Genomic DNA, 13652 nt, shown 5'->3' on the forward strand with positions numbered 1-13652 from the left:
AAAGCTAGTCTAATATAAAATTTGGTAGTTCATCACGTTACATATGTAATATATTGTATCTTTATTAATGGGTTACATTATAATACGTGAAACGAGACGTTAATGAGGACCATAAAAAATATAAAACATTTTAAAGATCATTAAAGAATTTTCCATCGGACTTTGTGATTTCGTTTATTAAATTATTTAAAATAAAATTAAAAATATCACAGCATACACTAAGCAAACGGAAAAGACATTGAAAATCAGATGAAACTAACAAAAGATAAAACGGACTTAATATATATTTATAAATTCTTAAACTATCTTGTATCCATTTTGTAGGCGTTGTATTTTTATTTGTACAAGATCTATACATAACGTTCTACTTATGCCGTAAATAAAGCGTTTAGATTTTACCGCGTAAGATTTTAAACGTCAAGAACTGTGTCTTTCTCCTTTAAATACTATTTAACCTATAACATCTTGTTCTACGTTATATAACTTTATCATTCGCTATCGTAAATGAGTTATTATTTTTAATTATGCATTCAAAAATTAAATTATTGAAATATATTCATTATCACTTAATACATCCACGTAAACTTAACCACGTTACTAGGCAGTCAGCATTTGCCAAGCGGTCTATGTATTTTGGATGCATTCGAATCAAACTCCATTTAAAATGGATACGTCGTCTAATAGAGTTAATTCAGTTGTTTAGCTCAATGTACACTGGTGACCTGAATTGACTAGTTATCAGAGAGCTCGCTTCGGAAGCAAGTCTTTGGCGGTCAGATGTCACGCTAGACTGAACATGGCTCGTCCTACCGCAATAGGTCACTGAGATCGGCCAAGGTGAACGGAGGTGAATATTATGCGCAAATTATAGCCAAATGCAGGCGGGCTCTGCATGCGACGTCGCTAAAAAAGAAGCGACACTATTGTATGAATTAATGCGTAGTTTATCCTTATTTGCGTCTAATTACATTGATTTAATAAGTACACATTTATTTATAGTTGTTTTTCTGCCTTTTTTTTTCCTTTCTATTGTTTGCATTGGAATGTAAATCAATTAAAATACGTTATTTAATTTACTGTATTTATTTACAATGAAAATGGCAGAACTCGTAAATAAAAACACGTCTCTTGGATTTCTAACTTAGACTGACAAGTTGTAAGGCAATATTTTTAAATCACCGTAATCCTGGGAAAAAATCAAATTCCTTTTGTTTATACAAAGACGTCGTAGGCTGTAGAAATAAGTCCCAAATTCGTGGGCCTAACAAAGGGCATACTGGTTATGTGGAACGATGTCTCAATTATGGAAATGCGCGTAAAACGTATGAAATATATGGAATAGGGCCAGGTAAGGATGGTTCCAATAATAAAGACTTGCATATTCATAAACTGATTGCTTAGAAACTCACAAGATAAACTATACTAATAAAACTGAATATGTTTGTGAGCGCTAAAATTAGAAACTATAAATAGAATTAGGAAAATTATTATTACCTTTGACATCTCAGTTATTAATTAAAGTCATAGGATATTTTTTATAACTCCAAAACTTATTCGTTTTTAACAAGAAAGAGAAACGTTTTGCGAGAATAATGTAATAGAACCTATAAAAATCCCCTACGATAATCATTCATTGTTGTGTGTGGTTAAACCGTGGGACACAGCTGGTTTAATACTTTACGCAAAATTTTGACTACAATGACCTAGTTTATATACAACCGGTCACATGTGAATTTAGATCAATGATATTCACGTGCGTAGGCAAGTAACACGCTAAGAATATGCTCGTATACATCAGAACGGAATCAAAAATTATCTATTTATAGAAATACTAACTGTGTCCCTCGATTTTGCTAGTATTATTTAAGTAGCTGTCGCCCGCGACTCCGTCCGCGTGTAATTGAAAAAAAAATCTTAATTAGTAGCGTACTTGTACATCCAGACTATGTTCTACATCCATACTAAAGTTCATCGAGATCTCTTGAGCCGTTTTAGAGATACCTTCTAACATTCATCTATCTAAACTTTCGCATTTATAACATTAGTAAGATTTGGCTAGTATTATTTAAAAACGAACTTATGCCGACAGGTTGACGATTTAAATCAATAATTCCTAATAAGGAAAGGGTGGGAAGAGAAAGAGGAATAAAATTAGGTCTCCGCCACCACACTCGTTAGACGAAACGCGGAATCGTTTCACTTCACACCTGTCTTCTATGTGATCGTGGTATTTCACCGGTCGATGTGGCCCATTCTTGCACCCAACAAAATATTGTTGTTGCGTTATCTACCACTGTTATATCTTCAATTATAATTAAATTAATGTAACTGTTTATTTTAATAAACGGTTAATTAATTCTCTTTGAATTAAATCAATTTAAATTGTAACGACAGTTACAGTAATCATGTAAAAAAAGAGATTTTTTCTTTACAAGATCAACGGTCACAATGTAACATTAGAACAATCGCATTGATTTATTTAACACATTAAATAACTAGATCAGAGCACATTGTTAATCGAATTGACTGTAGTAAATTACAATACGTTCCTTTTAAATCACTGATTTAAAAGTCACCAGCATTATCATGGGTATGTGATTTTTTTTTTACAATTGGGTGAAAGGTGGAAAGGAGACAGTGACAAGTTGTACAACATTCAACCTACATTCAAATTGAAGAAATAAATATGTTACTGATAAATTGTGAATTATAAAGATTAACCAGTTTTCAATGTTACTAGATATCAAACTGCAAATTGTGTACTGAAGTAATTAATTTTTTCTGTCTTAATAATTCTAGATAGTTTGTAATCTGTAAATTTGTAGATATATAAAATAATATTAGGAAAGTACGTTTAATAAAGAAAATGGTTTCTCAAATTGGTTTATCATTTCCTGAAATTTTGTAATTTGACTAGACCGATTAGATGTAGACGAAATTGAGAATTTATCGGTAAAATACAAATATACTTTGTTTCAAGATAAAGACGGACATTTAATAACAAAAGGCATAATTTGTATTTTGATAACACGATCATTCAAATCACGTTGACCGTTTGAATGTCATACTTTATATTATCTGTTTTACGCAAATGAACATAATAAATAACATATCCAAAATTCTTAATGGACCCGATACGATATCTGGGGTCATGGTATCATGCTCTCGGTTGCACAACAGAAACCCTTCCGTTCCACTTCGTTCTCCGATATTAATGTCACCTTGTTCTTATGTCTGATAAGTCACGCTTGTTACTAATGATTGGACGATGCGCTTTCTTGTCAAGTTTCACCATTTTGAGTGAAATTTTAATTTCTAACGCCACGGTTTTTTTTAACTCTATGACAGACGAAAATATACAATGTTTCCATTAATATGCGATAATAAAGAAGAAAGTTATGCATACTCCGTGAACAAACATCAACCATTATTGGCAGATTTTACGACAGTTTTCGTGAACAGGGTCTTATTTCACCGATATACATATTAATAAATTTGCAGTGTCTGCATGTAATTGAAAGAGAAATCATAAAAAAAATCTAATTAAAAAAAATTCTGTCTGTCCGGAAGGCTTGATATTGTTCCGGATAATCTCTGGAATGGCTGGACCGATTTAGACGGGACTTTAATAAGAAGGTAGCTGATGCACGCGGGAATGTAATAGGCAACTTTTTTCTAAGCTGATGAAGTTCAGGCGACCGCTATACTATTAATAAAATACAGCACATAATAGGGAGCAAAATACTATGACTCATTACTATTAATTGGATTGTAGATTTCCGTCAATTGTTGTAGAAACCTTCATGAATAACTACTCGTTTCCTTAAAATTAAAAATAATATTGATTTGGTTTTACCCGAACTCAAAAATATATTTTTTATTTATTAAAAAATAAGGAAAATCCTACGAATAGAGACGATAGGGAAACGCATGACTGTGTGTCCAGGCACTGAATTCCTTTAATTAACAAAAATAACTAATACGTTTTATTTTTATTGCCTATTAACGATAGTCAAATATTGAACCAATTAAAAACAGGAAACAAATTAGAAATAAGGAATCAACTGGCAGCGCACACTCAATATTCACAAACCTATACAGATTTTCGGAGTTCCAGAAAATTAATACTACCTATATATGTATACCTACGTTAGATGTTGATTAAATCTTCTCCTTGTTTTGTCCAGGTGTACAAAGGTCTGGACATAGTGACAGCGAAGGCGAGTCGTCAAGAACGAGAACTGGTACCGCATCACTTGCTAGATCTCCTAGAACCTCACCAGATGTTTACCGTCGTCGATTTCCGCAATAGAGCTCTGAAGATTGTATCCTTTTTACTAAGTATTTAAGAAGAAAACAAGCCATTTACCCATCACTTCCAACATATGCTCATATTTTCAGCCGCAAATCTTTTCTAGTAATCTTTACAAGGTATATTGACTTATCTCTCCATGAAAATAAACTTAAACGTTCTTGTTTTCCTTTTCTATGTTCAAAGCATTAACACAATATTTTAGTATTAGATTTATTGGATTATTTTATATAAATCGGACACATGACGCGCGGTCACCTTTGAAAGACTAAGCTGGGTTTCGGTACTGGTCATTTACCGTGTAATCGGCTTAAGTTCAGCATTAGGAACGTTTGCTAATTGCCCCAAATATCGTTATTACCGCTACAACACCTGCGTTGAAAGGAACTTGTAAAGATTATTAATTAATCACTTACGGCTACGTATTGTCAGTTTGTTATTTTTTTGTGCTGACTAAAACCTTTTTAATGTAAACTTTGTTTGGATAAAAAACTTACACCTTATTACATAAAAACAGATAAACTAACAATGGTTCAATGAATACGAAGCTATTCAAAAGCTTCAAGATGAAGTAAAGAATGTGAATTATTTAAAACAGTAATATCCTTCATGAAAATCCAGATACAAAATCTCACTGAAAAAGGAAAAATCCCAATAATTGTAGGCGGCACGAATTACTATATCGAATCAATAGTATATCAAATTCTTGTTGAAGACATGAATGACTCGAACGCCCTCTTGTGGGAGATGAGCAAACGAAAAAGAGACTATGTCCAAAATGATGAATCTAAACCAAAAAAACTAGCTGGTGACTGTAAAAGTGATATGAACAAAGAAAAACTCGATTGTAGTGATGTGCATGAAGTAGAAGATGTTATCGAAAATGTTATCGATAAACAAAAATTACAAGAAGATATCGATAACGAAAAAAATTTCAGTAATGAGGAAATTCATGCTAAATTAAAAGCGATAGATCCGGAAATGGCGTCTCGACTACATCCTAACAACAGAAGAAAAGTTTTAAGGTAAGAGTTAAAAGGGAAAAGATTTTCTCAGCAAATACTTCATGACCTCTCCGCCAGTGAGTTCCAATGAAGTCTATCCAGGGTGTACCAAGTCTATCTTAAACTAGTAATAGTATAATAAGTAAAAGACTTGTGCTAAGTACTTAATATATTCATGTTTTTTTTATTATTAAAATACGTTTGTGAATATATCACTCAGTATAATTCCTAATTATACCGTCTTCCACGAATTGATAATCTTATAAAAATATTGCATCATACGAACTTGTGTAGTAATAATATAATTTGCTTAACATCTTAGTATTATGCCATTAATAGAAATTAATAAAATCGACGGAACGTCGCCAGAACTCGTTCATGTGATTAACATAAACATCAAAATGTAAGGCCGTATCGCATGATGACATAAAGCGTCGACCAGCTCCAAAGGTCTTCCTCTTCGCGCGGTGCTCGAAGGAAATTTACTATGTAGGGGGAGACGTATGAATGGCGGCGGACCAGGTTAGACTGGGCGATTTAACTTCCGCGGGTCTCTGACCGCTGCCAAGGATTTCGTAGATATTCCTATGTGTGCGTGCGGCATGACCTTGGCTTTCCTAGCGGAGGCTAGTTGGACCATGCTTTCTTCTTTTGTAGGACATTTACCTAAAGTTAACATTTTCAAAAACGTTATTCAAAACGTGTATATGTAAACACGCTATTTAATAATTTTGGGATTTAATTTCGGGTAAATTACTGCGAAATATAATTGCATTATAAATAAACAATTCTTTTCAAATAGTTGTTGATATAATCCTATATTTTTTACGCAATCACTGCGCAATACATAAGTTTTCTATCCATTCTTAATTACTAATTTAATTTATCGCAATTTGAATTGAATATACAGGTATAAATTTAAACATAGAGAATAAAAATTGCAAAATTTTCCACGCTTTTATGGTCACCCTGTATTACATCGCGGACACGGCCCCCCCTGATAACCCCGAATTATTTATCGCGATCATTAAACAGCAAACCCTACGCCTCAGACTTGGAACACGAATCGTCGTTCTACTATGTGTAAATATTTGACGCATCGATGGTTTTTTTCCTGTTTCCTATTGGATCCGTAGTACTCGCGGTTTGGTGTTCTAGTATGTTCCCTACGATAGGACGATTACGTCACTACTTGCTAAGGGATTTACGAATTTAAACTTTGCGTAGTAAAACTTACAATAGCTTTTTGTCATTTATGTATTAAAGAAAATATGAACCCAAATACGAAAGTTATTATAGTTATCAAATTTACTTCTGTGACATAATTTTCTCTTTATTATTACGTTAAAGAACTTTTATAACTAACACCTTAATAAATCTATGGACATTTTCATCCTTTCCATCATTTCTAATCAATGGTTTAAAAATAATGTGTCTATTTCACAAATATATTTTAGTGTGAAGAAATATTTCCCCGTAGTTGTTCTGCAATGAAAATGAAACGGCGAAGCTGCGAAGTCAGTCCGTCGTGCGTTTTATTATTTCATTTTGTATGTAAATGCTTAAATAATAATATATAGTTACATAACTCAGCGTCAATGGGCCGAGATAAGAGTCAGGGCTTTTAGGGTTCCGTAGCACTATTGTATTTACAAAATAAACCCATCGGATACAAAATATAAATGGTCTCTTTCAGATTTACGGTTCAATTCTCGCTTCGTTTCGTAGTTTTTTTCTTATTTGGTTTAGATTAAGCCAAAACAATTGCTTAGGAGATTTTAAATCTGCTGAGTTATGCTGCGATGTTATGTAGAACAGTCTTAACTATATATAATATTAGTAATTGGCAAAGATATCGAGTCTGTTTGGATGCCGATTCTCGACCGTTATCGTTTGTCTGTATTAGTAGTTAGTACCTCACTTAAAATGACATCTATTGTCATGCTATTAAGGAAAGTACGTCAGCTATTCTCCCATCAAAAAATGACATACGGAACCCTAAAATAAGAATCACAGATCGCTCATTGAACCAGTATTCTTTTTACATTCGTTTTATTTCATCTCCACTCAGTCATCGAGCCGTCTCTAAGGGAGAATCTATTCGGTTTGCTAATAAATTTCCCGATAGTGCCCATAGCGTAATGCCTTGCTGTGTGGGAAAAAAATAGGCTGTAGTAATATAGATATCGAGGCGACGCGGAGTCTGGCATTTATTCCCTTCATTTTGTCGACGAAGTACGATGATTCAGGATGTGACTGAACGATAGAGCTCCTAAATAAAGGAGAATTTCAATCAGTTATGTTGTAAGTTATTGTGATGATGTGTCTTGATGTACTCGTAATTTTTAGCTATAGGAAAAAGGTATTATAAAAAGGATCCCTTTACAAGGACATGTTTTTTTTGGTAAGAATATATTCTGATTGAATTATCCAATTTCTTAGTTATTTCAGAAAATGAAAACAGTATTAGATAATACAATGATGTCATACATATTTAGTATAGTCGAGGAAATATTTTTGGTCATATATATTGGTAATAACCGTGATAACTGCAATTGTTATTAGAAATCAGTTTTTTAATTACATTCACAACGCAGACAGGGTAGAAGTACAATAGAATATATAACAATTTTACTTAGATATTAATTCTTTCTTAATATCCGTTTTGCACATTGTCATTTTTATTTGAACACGTGAAGAAATAAGAATTGTTCTTGTTTTATTCTTACTAACATTATAAATGTGAATGTTTAGATGGATGGATGGATGTCTGTTTTAAGTTTTAAGGTATCTCCGGAACGGTTCAACGGATTTTGATGAAATTTAGCATAGGTGTAGAAAATAGTCTGAACACATAGCCTACTTATTTTTTTTATTTCGCGCAGACGGAGTCGCGGTCGGCAGCTAGTATAACCGTAATTAAAATTAATGTTTCCTACATCCAGATGTCCGTTTTAATATCGTTGAATATGTAATAGTAATTAACTTGATGAATTTGAAAAATTATCATTATTAAACAACTTAATATAATCATGCGAAGGTTAATCGATGAACTCAGTGTTGTTAGGGCGGAGTTTTATAATATACTCGTTATATAACCGGTTTAAAACATCCCTACTAATGTATTATTAAAACATTAAAATCAATGAAAATTATCATCAAATAAAACTTTAGATACGTTCACTTTTTATAACTAACTAGCTTTTACCCGCGACTTCGTCCGCGCGGAATAAAAAAAATGCACACGAGATAAAAAAAATCCTATGTCCGTCTCCTAGTTCTAAGCTACCTCCCCGTCAATTTTCAGCTAAATCAGTTCGACCGATCTCGAGTTATAAATAGTGTAACTAACAGGACTTTCTTTTTTATATATATAGATGTATTTCTTAACTGTCTTAATTCGCATCGTTGAAATGATTCATAAAAATTGCTCGAGAAAAAATATCTGAATTCCATTTAATTCCAAATCATTCCCTGCTAATTCCACTAGGGGCTTATTACGTGAAATAAGTTATTTACATGATATTTACAGGCATGTGTATATAATAAAAAAACCTGAGAGGTGTGTTGGGACACCCGGATGGAACGAAGTTCCTTTCAATTAATTAGTGAAGGAACCAATGTTTATTCTATGCATAAAAAACTTAAGTCTTCACAAGAAGTACATTTTATTTCTATGAATTTTCGTTATATATTGTCACGTCGTTGCCATGGTGATATAGCAAAAAGTGTCGTGACAACTTTTCGTAAGATTTTTTTCCGTCTAGCCCCCTTTCACAACGCGCTATAAGGAACTTCGTTCCAATAACAATTTGTCATATATTATGTATGTCAGTAGTGTTCATGTCAGGTCGTATTAGGGTAGACGATGGTCCGATGGATCACCCACCACGTGGCGCGTGACGTCATCCCCGCAATAAGGAAGTGTGTTACAATTGTCCACGCGAAACACACCACTATTCTGCACATATTCAAGCGTTATGTACTTTTGCTTTTATGTACCTATTAGCCTAGTTTTCTTTGAGTTGAAGCTTAGAAGACAAGTGAAGTTATATTTAGTTTCCAATTCTGTGTATTGTTTTATGAACTTTATATTATGTATTTGTACAATTTTAAGAATAATTATTTTACTATATAGTTAGTAAAGCTTTTTCTTTCATCTTTCGTATAATTTGTTGACTAGTCTGATATGTATATATTTTTTTTAATTTTTAACGAGTTTGAATTCGCAAAATTGTGCAGAATAGCGTCTTATTTATGGAATGCGCTTAATATTGAATGATTTATATTATAATGGACTGAGACCAGCTCACCGAGTACATTTGGCCTCTTACTTACTTTATGATTCAGACTGTTTTAATCTTCGTAAGGGTCTTTAAATTTTGAATTAAACTTATATACCATTAGATTAGAGTGTCGGTAGCTTATTGGTTAAGCACTTGACTTGCAATCTGGGTTCGAATCCCGCTATGTACCAATGTGTTTTTCGATTTTCGATTTTCGATTTTCGATTTACATCTGTACATATATCCGACGTTCTTACGGTGAAGGAAAACATCGTGATGCAACCTGCACATATCTGAGAAGAAATTCAATGATATGTTTAAAGTCAACCCTCACTGGGCCAGCGTAGTTGACTTTGGCCTAGTCACCCTTAACTTGGTGTTAGGTCCCGAGCCCCGCGGTAGGGACATACCTATAGTGAGCTGATGATGATGACCACTAGAATATTTGAAGGCTTTTATTTGTCTCTTTTTCTCTATTATTCTAATTTATTTGAAGAAAAATCATGCAAACAAAACTACACTATGCCAATTCAAACTAGCTATCAAATTTCACGCTGATTATTTCTGCTATTAAATATACTAGTTTAAAATGATTAATATAATCCCGCTTGAAAGGCCATCACAGATAATACGTTACTACGCGGGATGTTAACAAGGTCATGTGGACCTAGCACGTATATTTGCGACACGCAACTTAGAGACGTCATCGACAAATATTTCAAAATTTATATTAGATTTGTTGATGAACTTTACATCCGATAGCGGCGCTGCACAAGTTTTAATATAAATGCCGATTTCGAAAACGTATTCGCAGAATATTCGTGCTTAGACCCTCTGTCCTTGACAGGGATCTTACCCATATAACCTTGAAATGGTTATGCTTTATTTTTTTTCATTATAAAATCTTTTTATGCTTACAATAATAGTTGTAATGTACTATTTTATTCTATTTGTGTAATTATTTGCTTCTTTTAAAGCTACGCACTATTAACATATTATATAAGTTTATGTCACCCTATATAAAATAGTCTACTTTTTTTTTAAATAAACACAAATATTAAAATTGTATGAAACATAACACTCTAACTGCCGTATTACCAAGAACGCCATTGGTCAGTCACCTACGACCTCGGTGTTGTGTTACGGTCTGATTATTGCCTAGATTCGAACCCGGACTCGTGAGACTAGCAATGATTGCTGGTTTTTCACATGATGTTATTACCAGTGGTACTTATATCACGCTATAATTCCTATTACATATTGTTGGTATCATCTACCCTATAAACGACGAACAGAGTTGTTATATTACACAGTCAAACATCCAATTGCAATAGAAATGTACTCACGTTTTTAACCCAGAGGGGTAGGCAGAGAATACGGACCTTCATTTGGCACGGTCACCTTTCCTGAAAAAAAAATATGAATAAATTCTTCAAATAATTGTTCTCGCAGTTCCCATGTTCGAATCTCAGTTGAGTCATACTTTTTGCTTGTTATTTATCTAATGCTGTTTAAGTAACATAATCCAATGATTCCCAATGAGCCTAATAAATTTGAATCGTATGTCACTGTGATACAGTGCATTTTCCCGCGGCGTCTAACGCGCGATTATAAATTATGTCATTGCAATTCTAAGTACGTAATAAAGAAAAATCATTCATTCATTATGCAGGAGCGCTAAAATGCTGCATACAACGTGCGTGGTGTCAAGGGTGCGAACGCCGCCGCCGGCGCCGGCGTCCATTCACTCAACCCATTCATAACTTATTTGAAATTATGCAACAAACGAATTGTAACCTTATCGTATATTATTAGAGTATACTTTCGCTTGCCGGTGTAGTAACTAACTAGCCATTTGGTTTTTACACTTGACGACGATATGGTAGAATTAAGCTGTCTATAGACGGGACGTTATTATAATAAATTATTTTACGTAAGCGTTAAAAACGTCATAGTAAGTTTTTTGAGTTGTCAATTCTTTTTTAGTTCCTAAAGTAGTATGGGCATTTTGAAATATATTTTTTCGATTATGGACTAAATATAAATTATTGAAGCATTGTGGTATCATCTTTTTAAACGTTTACACGGAATTCTTATGTACATGGATACATGTATGTTTTGCAAATGTACTAAATAAATAGAAAGTAATCTTTCTCTAACAACTGTAGAAGGTAACAGGTTTTTAAATTATCTTCAATTTATTTGTAACAAAATACTAGCGGTTATTAAACGCATCGTGTGTAGTCCGCCTTATAGCTAGCTATTACACAAAGCGGTCAATTATGTCATCCGGGCAGTTTGAGGTGATGTTCGTACCAGTTTGTACGAGAGTGAGTGGGTACAACTGCTTTAAGTAAGATATGCAGATTCTAGGAAATCATTTGAGGAAAATAAATATAAAATACAGAGAAATAACTTCTATTAATAATTTGTATGTTTGTCTATACGGTGATATGTCTTGGTATGAGTCTTTCGGCCTAGGAAGAAATGGATAGATTGCGTGGATGAGAAGAGCTGCTTGATTAATAAAGGAGCGACGATTGACGGAGGAGGTGGTGCACAGAAAAAGTATATTTCCCCTTCCTATGCATCTCCTCCGCCGTCAAATCCATTTCCCCTTCCCATCCTTTCGTTATAAGAAGTTGGAGAAGGGAAATTAACCCTCCGACACGCACACTTATCAGCCTGTACGCGGAATTGCTTCCACTTCAGGCCTGTCTTCTGTGTGGTCGTGGTATTACACCAGACAAGCCTGCCAATTAGTGCTGTTGTCTACCACTGTTATTTTTTTCTTTTGCAATAACATTAAAATTGTAAATGTTTTAATTAAATGATGGCAATATCACAAAAATATTCCTTTGCTAATTATTCCGAAATGGCAAGAATTCCGTCCGGATTAAAATAATTACTTTTAATGTTATCTTAATGGCGCATTAAAAAGTCAAATGGTGCCGCACCATGGCCGCGCTCACGCTGAAATATCAATAAAATTCGGTGTTGCTACTAGAAAAACTCCATGGTTGTTCACTGGTTAGGTGGTTGGCCTCCAAATCCATCGACTATAGGTCGAATCCCAAATTATTTTAATGCGTTAAAACTACTTGGCGCCAAAATATCATAATTAAATGCTTGCGTAGGTAATTCATAAATCGGATAATTTAAAAAAAAATTAACTTCACCGCAGATTTTCATCGTCAAAATACAACTACATAACCTCCTTCTTTTTGAAGTCTTAAAAAAGATTTTAACTAATATTTCTTTGAGGAGAATATGTCTGATTTTAAACCAACAGTTTTAGTAAAAATATCGTGAATAACAATATTATAATTAAATAACACAAACTTTATTTTACAAGTGACCTATGAAATTTAATAGTCGCTGCTTAATTGTTTATAAATATATTGATAAATACAGCTTCTTGGAAATTCAAGATAACCTCTGAGAAGTCACATGATTACTCTTTCATTCATTAATTTATTTTGACAATAATGGAGAGATAGAAGAAATAATAATTAGTATTAATTGCTATATCCTGGTACATTATACCACAGTCTAATGACTTCATAAGTAAACAATGTGTTCTTCCAGACTATGTTCTACATCTGTTTCAAATTTCATCAAAATCCGTTGAGACGTTCCGGACATACCATCCAACATACATCCATCTAAACTTTCGCATTTATAATATGAGTGAGATTAGTAGCATTTATGTTATTCAAAATGATTGTGGTTGCTTAAATATTATGTCACGTGACTATAGCATTGGCCTTGGCGCCACAATGTGACGTCTGGCGGCATCCGCGATAACCCGCGCGCGGTTTTGTAGGTCGCAACAGATAATATAATTTGACGATTATAAATTCGCGAATATGTTTGACCGAAATACATAAATATCATTTTAAGGATAAAATTAAATAGGCGCAAAGATTATATAGCTAGCTTTATTTTATCTGTTTAGCTTTATTTTTAATTATATCTTATAAAAATAATGTATTACTTTAGTAGTTAGTTTAATTTTTGAATTATAGAATTAACGGATGCTGTAAACCA

General features: G+C 33.3%; 1 protein-coding gene across 1 annotated transcript in view; it reads left to right on the forward strand.

Moving 5' to 3' along the window:
• The window catches only part of LOC106718906 (tRNA dimethylallyltransferase), a gene marked incomplete at its 3' end in the record, with an annotated part of 156870 nt that overhangs the window by 69674 nt on the left and 73544 nt on the right, over window positions 1-13652 (forward strand). The window contains exons 2-3 of the mRNA XM_045680331.1: window positions 4188-4325; window positions 4934-5337. Of these exons, the coding sequence (XP_045536287.1) occupies window positions 4188-4325; window positions 4934-5337 (542 nt within the window). The remainder of the gene's footprint in view (window positions 1-4187; window positions 4326-4933; window positions 5338-13652) is intronic.

Source organism: Papilio machaon, chromosome 12 (genome assembly GCF_912999745.1).
Source record: "Papilio machaon chromosome 12, ilPapMach1.1, whole genome shotgun sequence".
NCBI classification, from domain to species: domain Eukaryota; kingdom Metazoa; phylum Arthropoda; class Insecta; order Lepidoptera; family Papilionidae; genus Papilio; species Papilio machaon.